The 12,825-nt window shown below is 35.7% G+C and overlaps 1 protein-coding gene and 1 long non-coding RNA gene across 2 annotated transcripts; both read right to left on the reverse strand.

Moving 5' to 3' along the window:
• Positions 1-1,919: 1,919 nt before the first annotated feature.
• Positions 1,920-4,285, reverse strand: LOC124889432. Its single transcript, XR_007048414.1, has 2 exons — positions 2,677-4,285; positions 1,920-2,558 (listed from the first exon to the last, which is right to left on the reverse strand). It is a non-coding gene; the product is annotated as an uncharacterized LOC124889432 (long non-coding RNA).
• Positions 4,286-9,342: 5,057 nt separating this feature from the next.
• On the reverse strand, positions 9,343-12,240 carry LOC124889433 (ribonuclease 3-like protein 2). The gene is made up of 3 exons (XM_047401133.1): positions 12,105-12,240; positions 10,885-11,318; positions 9,343-10,135 (listed from the first exon to the last, which is right to left on the reverse strand). Exons 2-3 carry the CDS (start codon positions 11,052-11,054, stop codon positions 9,988-9,990), a joined length of 318 nt encoding a protein of 105 aa, XP_047257089.1. The 5' UTR covers positions 11,055-11,318; positions 12,105-12,240; the 3' UTR covers positions 9,343-9,987.
• Positions 12,241-12,825: the final 585 nt, after the last annotated feature.

Consider the following 12,825-nt stretch of genomic DNA (forward strand, 5'->3'; position numbering starts at 1 on the left):
GAGATACAAAGTGATACTATTTCTTCTTCACCACCAGTGGCGCCACAATATTCTATTGCTAAAGACAGGCCTAAAAGAGATATTAGACCACCTCAGAAGTATGCTGAAGCTGATTTGATTGTTTATGTATTGAGTGTAGCAGAAGGTATTGATTCCAGTGAAGATCCTTCTTCTAACTCAGAGGTAGTTAGTTGTGATAATTTCGAGCAATGGATGATTACTATGCAGGAGGAGATGGAATCACTTCATAAGAATGACACATGAGATTTGATGAGATTGCCTAAAGATAAGAAAGTTGTCCGTTGCAAGTGGGCATTCAAAAAGAAAGAAGGAACATCGAGAGTTGATGCTAGGTACAAAGCAAGACTAGTTGCTAAAGGTTACAGTCAGGTTCTAGGTATTGACTTCACAGAAGTGTTTTCTCCAGTTGTAAAACATAGTTCGATTCGAGCATTTCTTGTTATTGTGGCCATGCATAATCTTGAGCTTGAGCAATTAGATGTCAAAACTGCATTCTTATATGGAGAACTTGAGGAGGACATCTATATGCAGCAACCAGAGGGCTTTGTAAGCCCTCAGGAAAGGATGACTATATATGCTTGCTGAAAAAATCTCTTTATGGCTTAAAGCAGTCGCCCAGGCAGTGGTATAAGAGGTTTGACTCTTTTAGGACCTCTCATATGTTTCAGAGGAGCATCTATGATAGTTGTGTCTACTTCAAGGAGGTAAGTGATGGTTCATTCGTGTATCTTCTCTTGTATGTTGATGATATATTAATTGTAGCAAAGGATATGAGAGAGATAATAAAAGTCAAAGCCTAGCTCAGGAAGAAGTTTGAGAGGAAGGATTTAAGAGCAGCAAAAAAGATTCTTGGCATGGAAATTATGAGGGATAGAGAGAAGTGTAAGTTATACCTGAGTCAGAAAAGGTATATTGAGAAAGTGTTTCATAGGTTCAATATGCAAAATGCCAAGTCTGTCAGTATTCCATTGGTAGCTCACTTCAAACTCTCAGCCACTTTATCTCCAAAGACAAATGATGAGCGTAACTCTATGTCCCGAGTTCCATACTCTAGTGCCATCGATTCTCTTATGTATGCGATGGTATGTTTTCGACCAGATCTATCATATGTCGTCAGTGCAGTTAGTAGATATATGGCAAATCCTGGCAAAGAACATTGGAAAGTAGTTTAGTAAATTTTCAGATACTTGTATGGATCTGCTAATGTTTGTTTGCAGTTTGGGCAAAATAGAGATGGAGTAATCAGGTATGTTAATTCTGATTTTGCAGGAGACCATGATAAAAGAAGGTCCCTTACAGGCTATGTTTTCACCATTGGTGGTTGTGCTATCAATTGGAAAGCTACCTTACAAACTACGGTTTTTTTGTCAACTACTGAGGTAGAGTACATGGCTATTACGGAGGCTTTCAAGGAAGCTATTTGGTTGAAGGGTCTGTTCGGTGAACTTAGCAAAGACTTACAGATTACTACGGTCTTTTGCGACAGTCAGAGTGTTATCTTCCTTACGAAAGATCAAATGTTTCACGAGAGGACAAAGCACATCAATGTTCGGTATTATTTTATGCGTGAAATTATTGTTCGTGGTGATATTGTGGTAAGCAAGATTAGTACCCATGACAACCCTGCTGATATGATGAGCAAGACACTGCCACGTGCCAAGTTTGAGCATTGGTTGGACTTGGTTGGTGTTAGCTGTTAAGAGTGCCCGTAGGGGCTTTTGTGGAAGAGGTGGAGAGTTTGTCTTAAAATGAATTTGAGTTCTGAATTAGAATTCGTATTAAGGTGGAGATTGTTAAGAGTTGTGACCCGAATTTTGTTGGTCCGTCCATGAAATCTTCGCGGTATGGATCTTTATGTTTTTAGGCCTAGGACCTATTTGTCTACACGTACTATATAAGTGTGATTTAGTGAGTTATTTCCATTATTCAGAAAATTCAGCTTTCTCCACATTGTACTCTCTCTCCATTATAGTAAAACCTCCTTTGCCTCTGTCCGTGGTTTTTCCCGCAAGGGTTTTCACGTAAATCTGTATGTTGTTCTTGATTTCTTTTACTTGTGATTTGCTTATTCTGTTCGAATCCGAACAACAGCTAAAAATTCACTCGCCGGAATTCCATGGCCCTGCTAACAACTAGTAGAGCTCTACTGACCCTTCCTGCTAATACCAACGTCAATGGAATCAGCTATCTGGCAACAATCACTGTCAGTCCACTCCATATAAAGTATATATGAGCATTTTTGTGACATACATCACTGTACAGAAGAAGGCCATAGAAAAGACAAAGCCCATGTGCTCCGGAGAAAAGTATCCATAAATTCCACTTGCAAAAGGAATTACCAGATACATTCGAGCACACCTTATCAGGAGGGTACACAGACGTACACACTAACAACATCCAACTTGCCATTGAGAAGGTATCCATAGTTCCACTTGGCAAAGAGATTACAAGATTCACGCGACCACAGCTTATCAGGAGGGTTTACAGAAGTATGCTGTAATGGTCTTCAACTTGCCATTCAAGTAATTCTTCTCTACCTGAGGCCATATGCATTCCCAGAATTACAATATAGTACAAGTGTAAAAAAAGTCAATTAAGAAACTAAACTACAAAGAATTCCCATATGTCCCCACCAACGGATGCAAACGAGGTTACCTATGCATCAATCTTCAAAATTAAAGAGTCTCTGAGACGAAAACGCCTGTACTACCGATGCACGTTCAAAATGCTGCTTATTGTTGTGATTGTGACACAATCACACAATCACTTGTACTTGTTAGTTTAGAGATTCGAACACGAGAACTTTGATGAAGGAGTGAAGAGATTTTAATCACACACCCCCATCCTTTGTGGTGGTAATGAACATAATTACTCAAAGCCAAGTGATTCCTTCAGTGGTAATGAAACAGAAGTGATTTCCATGCATCAACTAGGAATCACTTGATAAGAATTGAGAATTAGTGGTGACCCACAAGATGACAAACTAGGTAAAAAAGAGCCAAGAATGCTAGTAATATTTGTAGAGACCAATACCAAATCAGTCAAACAGAGATGACCATTGTCTTGTGATGAAAATTAAGATGCGAATAAAAGTGAAAGTGTAAAGGACATAGAAAGGAACATGGATGAGGAGGTAATTAGCTGTAATCCAAAAAAGAATGGAGAAAGAAACAAAGAGAAGAATTATACGTTAACTGATACATATATACAGATATACACATAAATATATAGGGTTTCAATCGAGAAGTGTGGGTGCCAGGGCACCCCAATCCTTCTACATAGATCCGCCCCGCCCCGCCCCGCCCCTGTACACGGATTCTCAAAGCTTATAAGCTTCCCTGATGTATTTTGGATGAGATGCGATTGTATTTTTGATTGGGAAGGGGGACAACAAAAGTACCCTATATGCTGGAATTCTTAAGTTCCGCAAATAGATTGAAGTAAGATGGTTGGGATCTTCCACCCTTATTCGGGAGACTCGGGGGTTTTGAGCCCCTAAGAATGGACGAAATCTTATCAGCATCATCATCCCTAGAATGAGCAGGTATGCAGGGGCGGAGCCGCCTTGGATTCATTCGAACCCCTTTCGACGAAAAATTATATACTTCAATGAATATTCTAGCTCTGAAAATCGATCGGGTTGTTCCAGACAGCCTAGAGATGGGCCTAGTATGGGTCTTTGTCGCGAACGGGGCGGTTTGGGTGGTCAAAAGGCACAAACGGGCCATTTTCGGATTAAATTGGTGTGCTATAGCCCACGATTTTCGAGGTGGGCCTAGACGTATTTTTTGCCGAATGACCCCCCAAAAATCGGTGTCTTCGAATTTTTGTCCTTCTATCCCTTAAATATTTTTAAGCTTTTCATTGTCACATATCTCTCAACTTCTATTTTTTTTTACTTAACTTAAATTTTTTCCTTAGACATAGATTGCCCACAATGAGAGGAAAAAGATGGAACATATTTCCGTCCCTTCCTTCTCCACCGACCTTATCACTACTTGTCCAATTAAAATTCATATCTAAATTCACTCTTTTACTCTTTAATCTTTTTTATAATTATCATCCGAAATCTTTTATTTTTTTTGGGCGGCCCAGATTCTATTTGTAATTAATGACAGAAATGTCATGCTTCAGAATTTTGTGTCTGAATTTCTAAGTGAAAAATCTTTTTCTCACGAAAAGTAAAGAATGTCCAATTAAACAATTGTGATTTTCTGAATGAAATTGTATACTATTCTGAGAGGTATTGGTGGAATCGACGAGATTTCTTTATCTTTAATTTTCAGCTTTCTAATGAGAAAATAGAGAAATTTCTTGTAGGCAACGCTTTCCCACTTAAATGGGCTCTCCATAACGTGAATTTGAATAAGTGATGTGACAATTTCTATTTTCGATCACTACTTTAATATTCTTCCACCATCACTAATATACTACTATAATATACGAAAATTAATATCTTGGATGTCGCAATTACTCTAAAACCATCATATAAATACTCTCTCCATTAATATCTTGATATTGCACATTGATTAAGAAAAACAATTAATAACATGACTACTTTATCATAATATCTATATTAAATGATGTTTACATTTTAATTTGGAGATAAAACAATTAGTACTAAGGATAAAACAGGAAAGAAAAATTGTCTTGTCTTGATTAATGAAAAATGACAAGTAAAATGAGAAATCAAATTAGGAAATTTGGGACGAGTAAAATGGGACGAAGGGAGTACAACATAACAGTATCTATTTTTGTTAAGCATGTAGTCAAATCAATTTTGAACAACTCTCGCATCATGAGCTGGTATTTGAGGTTGAGTTAGGCACAATATCCATTTTTCATATGATATGGATCCATGTTATCCTGTCCACTCCAAATGTTGGGCTTGGGCATGCGGATAAGGGTGGAGGTGAGGACTAAGTGGGCATTTGGCCATGAAAACTAAAGTTTTTGAAGTTGGAGTTGGAGTCGAAGTTGGAATTGAAGTTGGAGTTAGAGTTGTGTTTGTTCATGAATACAATTAGAGTTGTTTTTGATTTTTTGTGAGGGAAGGAAGATGGAAAAAAGTAAAAACAACTTTTTCTTGTTTTCCGCTTTTCCAAATACAACTCCAAGTTGTGTTTGGAATTCTCATGGCCAAACATCAACTTGGAGTTGAATTTGACATAAAGTGAAATTCTTTTTCGGAAAAGTGAAAAAAATTCATGGCCAAACGGTCGCACATCGATTGACGGATGGTTACTTGTCTCCTTGTGGTTATGGACAATTTCTACCAGGAAGAATGCAAACTCTGCTCGGCAGACTAACCATTGTCAAAGCCTGACACACTCACCGCATGAGTTAACATCTCAACCTGAGTTAGGTCCGAATTCCATTTCTATGGGAGACAACCAATTAATTTCCATTTTTTTCTCTTCAATATCTTCCTCTATAAATATGAAGCTGTCCCATACATATTTTTCTGAAGTTCCATTACCACACTATCTGAAAAACCTCACTTCTATTCCTAGCAGCAACATCTTTACATTCATCAAACTGCATAGAAAAACAATATCCATGGACATGATCAAGATATCACAAGTTCTAAAGCTTTTACTCATCATAGCTGCCCTTCTTATCATCACCCCTCTATTATCCACATCACTAAGAACAACTTAACTCTATTTCATTGTTCACCTTCTCATCATTTCACTAGGAGCTGAAGCCGGCCTCATTTCCTTCTTCCCTAAATCTCCACACAACAAGAAATTACCTTCAACAAATAGCATCGTCACCCAAAAACAACATAACATGACTACTCCAGTTATAGCTTTTTCCCCATCTCCTGGAACTAGCGAGCAACAAGAAACTGTCCCTAAAGCTAAATATGATCATATAGCTAACCTCGAGAGCTATCGTCTGATTAATACAAAGAATAATACCGGTAAAGTGGTTGAGAAATGTGCTTCGGAGAAAATTATAGCTGTTTCAAAAGTACATGAGCAAGTAACACTAAGGCAACGCCAAGCTTGTTTTTCATAGGGGGTACCGGTGAGGAGATTAATGAAATGGAAGAGATATTAAAGGAAGAAATATACCGAAAGAGAAGAAGTTGGGGATCAGCTGATTAGTAAGCAGGAGCTATTTAATAAAGCAGAGACATTCATTGGTAACTTCTGAAAGCAACTGAAGATGCAGAGAGAAGATTCAAGGACGAGGCTACATGATTTCTATCACAAAGCAGCTTTTTAGTTAAGGCAATCTTTGTTCTATTGGTAATTCTTAGCTTACAACATAGCAGGAGTTTTAATGCATCGGACTGCTTTTTTTTTTTTTTTTATATATATTTTTTCTAGAAAAAGGGCTGGATCTAGCTAGGAGAGGATCTAGCGTGACTGCTCCTACTATTCTTTTATGACAGTGGGTGCAAATTTAATATACAATTATTGTAAAAAATTATATATTCATATAATAAAAGTGTGCTCTCCAAAATTATATACTTACTCTATATACACTTATTGTAAACACCTAATTTTTTACCAAACCTAAGTGTTTTTGCCATTTAGTGTTCAATTTCGTTTTAGGGTCTAAATTAGATATTTTAAATTTATCTCATTTTTACTAAATTTATTTTAAAAATTTTGAAAAAAAAAAAAATACAATAGAGTCACATTTTAAATAAGTTTTTACTTTCCTTTTTTAGTTTTTATTTGTTTATTTATTTATTTTTAGAAAAAAAAAAGAAATTTTTTTTTTTCTAAATTATATTTGGTTCTTCTTTTAATTTTTAATAAAGAATGGTGTGATATTAATTTTTCTTAATCATATTCCCAAGACTAGTTATTAGCTTATGTTATATTTTATTAGTTTTTAATTATTTTTATTTTTATTTTTATTTTATTAATAATAATTAAAAAAATAAAAAAAAATAAAAAAAATAAAAAAAAAGAAACCTAAACTACCCAAACCACCCACAATTCCCACTTCTAATTAACCTCTCCCACTCTTCCTCCACACAACCCATGACACACACATACACTAACTATATAAACACACACACACGACACAAAAAAAAAAGGGAGGAAGAAGATTGAAAACAAAAACAGAAGGCAAAAATGTTCTAGGGCTTTAAACAAGGAATAAACCAAAAAAAAAAAGGGATAAACTTAGAAACGAAAAAGCAAGAAAGGAAAAGATTAGAGAAAAAAAGAGAGGAAAAAGAGTTGTGAGTTGAGTTTTTGGTCTACTCGAGGTTTCCGTTCGGTTGTTTTGTTTGTCATCGAGGTCTCCAACGTAAAGGTCCATTCTTTACTTATATTTTGTTTGTAATTTCTAAGTTATTTGAATGAATTAAATAATCAAATTCTCTTACCTACGAGTATTGTAGGAAATTTGGGATCATAATAAAAGTTTACATGATTCGCATTACATCTCGATGTTTCATTTTCTGTTAATATAAAGTTTGATTATATTGTTAATTAATTGATTATTTCGGGTAAAAATTGCTCGAAACCACTATTTAGTTTAGCGACATAACGAGTAGACAACAAGTTAAAGTTTGGGGTTTCATTCATGATTTTATGTCGCTCTCCTTTGTTTTGTTGTTAATTATTTTCACAAGAGATAATGTACATTGCGATTATACGAGACTTGATTCTAACATTACTAAGTTGCTCGAATTTCACATGTGTTAACGAGTTATGAATCTTCGATGCTATAATATGATTAGGGAGTATTTTTATATTTTTGTATAGTTAAATTTAAATTAAAGTTGGTATCATAATATGCGCTTTCTTGCACTTCCATCTAAGTTACTCTCTAATTCAAATTATGTTTTTGGCGTAAAGTTCTTTTAATCATGTTTGTCTATGAGTTTATTTAAAATTTCAGTTACTAAAATCTTTTCTTATAGTGTGTTAACCTTACTATTTTAAGTTAGAATTTTAATTTTATTAGCCTTTGAAGTTTTTGGCATGAAAATCCCCTTTCCATTTTAGCTTGTCTAATTCAATTTGTCATTATTAAATAGACATTTGCAAAGGAGTCCATTAACTATGTCACTATTTAATTTTTAATGTTACTAGTATTGATCATGATTTTATATGGAATTGTTTAAATATGGTTCAAATGCTTGTTCTCACTTTACTTTCTTTGGGTACGACTTGATTCATCGAATGCATAGTTCATTATGACAGAGACATCACGAGTTTCTAATTATCTTTACTTTTACATTCTTCTCTAAATATGCTTAAGGCCCAATCATTAGTTAACGTGAAAAAGTACAAGATGAGTTCCGAATTTATTCAAGACTCGTTGCTATTGAAAAAAGAGAGAGAGAGAAAACTCATTTGCAAGGAAGCGGACTTATAAAAGAACAAGTTAGGTTCTTAATCTCAAATAAATTAAGTTTAACATACAAGTGAAAATTAACGATAAGTTGGAAAGCCCTGCTACCGACCATTCGTTATAATAAATTGACCTACCGTTTGAAATCGATTGAATTGGGTGGGTAGATTTTAAACCTATGAGGTGCTCATTTAGACTACGAAAATGGGGACGATTCATAAATGCCTTAAAGGCGCGAGAAACGTGCCAAAATTTGGGGTGAGGCCGAAAAGTACTACTATCGGTAAGCCACACGTTAATATAATAAATAATTTCAAAATAAATTAAAAGCGGGAGGCAAACAACTTTTAGGTTAACAAATATTATAAATCCTAAAAAAAAAATTTAATTTGAGCCAGACATAAGTCATTAAAGCGACCGTGCTAGAACCACGGGACTCGAGGGGTGCCTACCACCTTCCCCTCGGTCAACAGAATTCCTTATCCAGATTTCTAGTTCGCAGACGAAAAGATAAAAATTGAAGAGTCATTTCCTTTCGAATAAGGATTCAATAAGGTGACTTGGAACACCCAAACTCAATTCCAAGTGGCGACTCTGTAAGTAAAATAATCCCTTTTCAAAACGTCACTTTAATCGGAAAAATCGTTTTCTCCAAAACCAACTCCCTAGCGGGGTCGGATGCGGTGAAAAACTGGGGGTGTGACACTTATGAATACAATGGCAAATCATTCTTCAAAAGTTGGTCAAACTTTAGCAACTTGTATTCATGTTTCATTTTGCTAATTTTTCTGAAGATATTATCAGGTTACCTTTAAGGGATTAAGTTTGATTCTTTATAAGCTGATTGACAACAATCTACAATTCTATAAGGTAAGATAAAATAACGCATCTATCACAAATTGTAAAAATGACAATGATCCAAATACTGATAGCAACAGAACATGATCAACTTTAGTTAGTAATTTGTACATTATCATAATATCAATGATAGCCAACCTGTGCTTAGACTCATGCAACCTTAAGACTATTTGCTTGGAATATTCTTGTCATATCTCACTAATGTTATCTCCCAACATGTTTCACAATATTGTGCAAACATAAAAGTTGAAAACCTTTTTCCTGCTTTAGACCAATGCACTGGTAGACGCGGAACATAGTTATATAGGTATTACTTGACTATGCCGGAAGATATGGAATGGTAATGTCTTACTTGTGCACTCAATAGGTCATGAATCCTACACATATAGTGTTAAGGGTTCCATATCGCTTGTGGAAAGGAAAATTAGTCTCACATGGTATTGCGCAATCTTCACCTCATGAGCTAGCTTTTGGGGTTTCTCTAGCCCAAGGTTCATTTTCTTTATATGGTATTTATACAGAGATTCATGGTAAAATTCTAATCTGAATTGGCCAGAGCTCAGTCTGCTATAGTATAGGTCCTGGTGTCTTTTATCCTATCACGTACTAACTGGTGACTCTCTTCTGGTATCAATTTTCTTAAGTGGAGCTATGACCAATATTCACTTTGCAGCAACCAAAGATGATTATTGCATTAATCAAGAGAGAACCTGAGTAAGGTTTAGTTCCAAGTTGCACCGTCCCCTGCTGTCTGCTTCATCCTGGAATTGGAACATGGAGCTATGTAGAACTGAAATTGGATTCCTGCAAACTCCGAATCATTGCTAAGGCTGCTAAATTCTCTGCATCTTTTACTCGTGACTTCTCGTCTCCCATAAAAAAAAGCATGCCTTCAGCAATTACAATTTGCACAGAGCATATAAACCTCCTGTCATGAGCAGGACCTATCTCTTTATCTACTCAGCAACCATCAGAAAGCAAACAATAATGAAACCAAAGTCATACATTTAAAGTGATAGCAACAGAAGCAGAAAATCCTTGGCAGCATCTGGATATTGAGACAAACAAACTCAGCAAGAATTTCCAAATGAAAATCTCGCCCGTACAAAACACATGCATTCACCATGTTGCTAGTGCAAACAATCCATTTTATACGGATTGCTCTGAAGAGAAAAATTCTTAAAAAATTTTAAACCTCAGACCTTCAGACATTTCAAAATGTTTTTAAAAAACAAACTTAAGCTCATTTTACTGCTGTCTGTCCAAAACGTCTAAGTCAGCAATGTATGTTAGTATGATGATGAATAATATACTTCTAAATCTGTCTGTGCTCCTATATGATTCTATGAACCCATTCCGTGCAATCGAACCTCAAAGCTCCTTCTAGTTCAGAAAAATTGGTAGTTTATCACTGCTCAGTATTGAGTCAAGGCTTGATCATATGGCAACAATTTCTTGCCCTACCTTCCTTTACTGGATTGACAAGGAGATGTACAACCAAGATTAAGAATATAATACTAGGATTCCCTTGAAAATACAATTTGTGCTCGCAGACTGCAGCAACAGATTGTGTACAAGTGACACAAGTAATAACTTTATCCACCAGAGAGATATCCGACAAAAAATGGCATTAAGTTCACTCACGAGAACAACAACACTCAAAAAGAAAAGGTTAACCTGTAAGTTGGTTCGGGCCATTTCTCTCTTTGGCAAAGCTCGTTCAGCTTCTGCTTTGCTCCTTCACTCTCTTTTGTTTGGTCAAATTCAACATCCATCTTTTTTTTCTGAAATGGAATAGATTCAGCATTCTTCCTTTTTCTCTGCAATGGAACAGATTCAACGTCCATCTTATCATAAGGGTTATAATACAACTCTTTAAGAGCAGCCTTTGCCACTTGAAGCTTTGCATTTTCTTTGTGCTCAGAAGAAGCTGATGCAATAAATTGTCAATCAAGATAGACGCTAGCTATGTTTTTATCTCCTTCTTTCCGATGTACTACGTCAACTTGTTTTCCATCCTTTTTGCAAAGTCCAAATAGCATTGTTACAGGCTGTGGTTGTTCTTCCAACATATTCAGCATGATGATAGGCTCTAGCAGGCCTCTAAAGATCTAAAACAACAAGGCGAATAGATAATCTAAACATCAGGAGATTGTTGCCATTTGCAAAACAAGAATGGCCTATTTATAGGTCAAGAAAAATAATTGTATTCGTAAGACCTTGATAAAATCTCTGAAATAAATCAATAATTGGAGCAAAGGAAAAAAGTGCTACATCTGTCAACTGGTGTGTGGGCAGTTGGAAGCGCAAAGTGTCAACCACCCAAAGTTCAAGTTGTCTCTCATGGGCTTACTCATTGAATCAATCACCAATTTTCTGCAATTGTAATACCCCATCATTTCTTCCCCAATTTGATTTACAATGATACAAAACCCAAATATGAGAAGCCCGTCTTCTTCATGTAAACTAACTTTTATTTCTCAAGACCTGAACAAATTCAAATTTCAACTCATAACCTTCTCTCTCTCTCTCTCTCTCACACACACACACACATACCCAAAGAAAAAAACACAACCATTTTCTATAGGGGTAATTTTATAAAAGGATTGCATAGGCACTAACGTAGTGTGTCAAAATTAAAAATTGTGCAAATCCCCAATCACGTCCAGCATGGAATCTATTACATATATCAGGTTCAACTGAAAAGCTAGCAAAAATTACATGTGCTAAGAGACATTCTACTGACCAACACACAATTTAATTGCAAGAATAAGAGTTTTAGTAAAATACCAAAGAATCACAATTGAAATTCTTGTTTTAGGAATACATCTAAATCATTTCTTTCAACAATTGGAGAATAACACACACAAAACATTTCAACAGGAAAAAAGTTTTACCTCTGAAAATTAACAAGCGTACATAATGACTATTCAAGACATCACTTGGGTTGCAGCAATAGTCAGGGGTATGGCTTGAGTCAGTTTGATGCAAAGTTTACAAGGAAAACAAGCTTTGCATGAAAATGGGTTCAATAAATAACAGTTAAAGCCACTTGTATACTAACACTGAGGCTGTAAATTATAAGTACTTACTAATAGCCAATAAGCCTGCGAGTCTCAGCTCTTTAATTCCACCTAATTACATTTTCAAGCTACAATAGAATTCTAGAGAAATAAATATAGAGTTTTCGTATAGCCAACTGTAACGCCCCGCATTTCGGGCTACAATCTAGATCATGATTCCGATGTGTTGATAAATCCCAAAGCCATAAATCCTATGCCAATATGGCATATTAATTATTGGTGTAGCATGTGAATCTATTCAAGCTTGAATTTAGACCTTAGGGGTCATTTGACTCAAGGACGAGTTGAAAACTACTTCGACCGATTAAGCTTAAGTGGACATTATAAATTGTGTCAACTTCTATCGACCATGACTCTTTGTATATGTCGAATTAGAAATCCTACTATGTGTAAAATGGTAGGTTTCTGAGTTAGCTTTCTAACGATACCAATTTTGCTAAAATCCGGCACTCGAGCAAGAAGTTATGACCTTTCAAAGTAATATGCGTCGCCTAACCAATCACACATGACCACTGGAAAGCATAGGCGGCACCTA

This window comes from Capsicum annuum, chromosome 12 (genome assembly GCF_002878395.1).
Source record: "Capsicum annuum cultivar UCD-10X-F1 chromosome 12, UCD10Xv1.1, whole genome shotgun sequence".
Classification (NCBI taxonomy): Eukaryota; Viridiplantae; Streptophyta; class Magnoliopsida; order Solanales; family Solanaceae; genus Capsicum; species Capsicum annuum.

Bases quoted from the DNA above. Each gene is read 5' to 3' on its own strand.
- LOC124889433 (XM_047401133.1), bottom strand. From the start codon at position 11,054: ATGGACGTTGAATCTGTTCCATTGCAGAGAAAAAGGAAGAATGCTGAA. The intron at 10,136-10,884 runs GTTAACCTTTTC...TGCTCATGACAG, and splicing joins TGGCCCGAACCAACTTACAG to GAGGTTTATATGCTCTGTGC.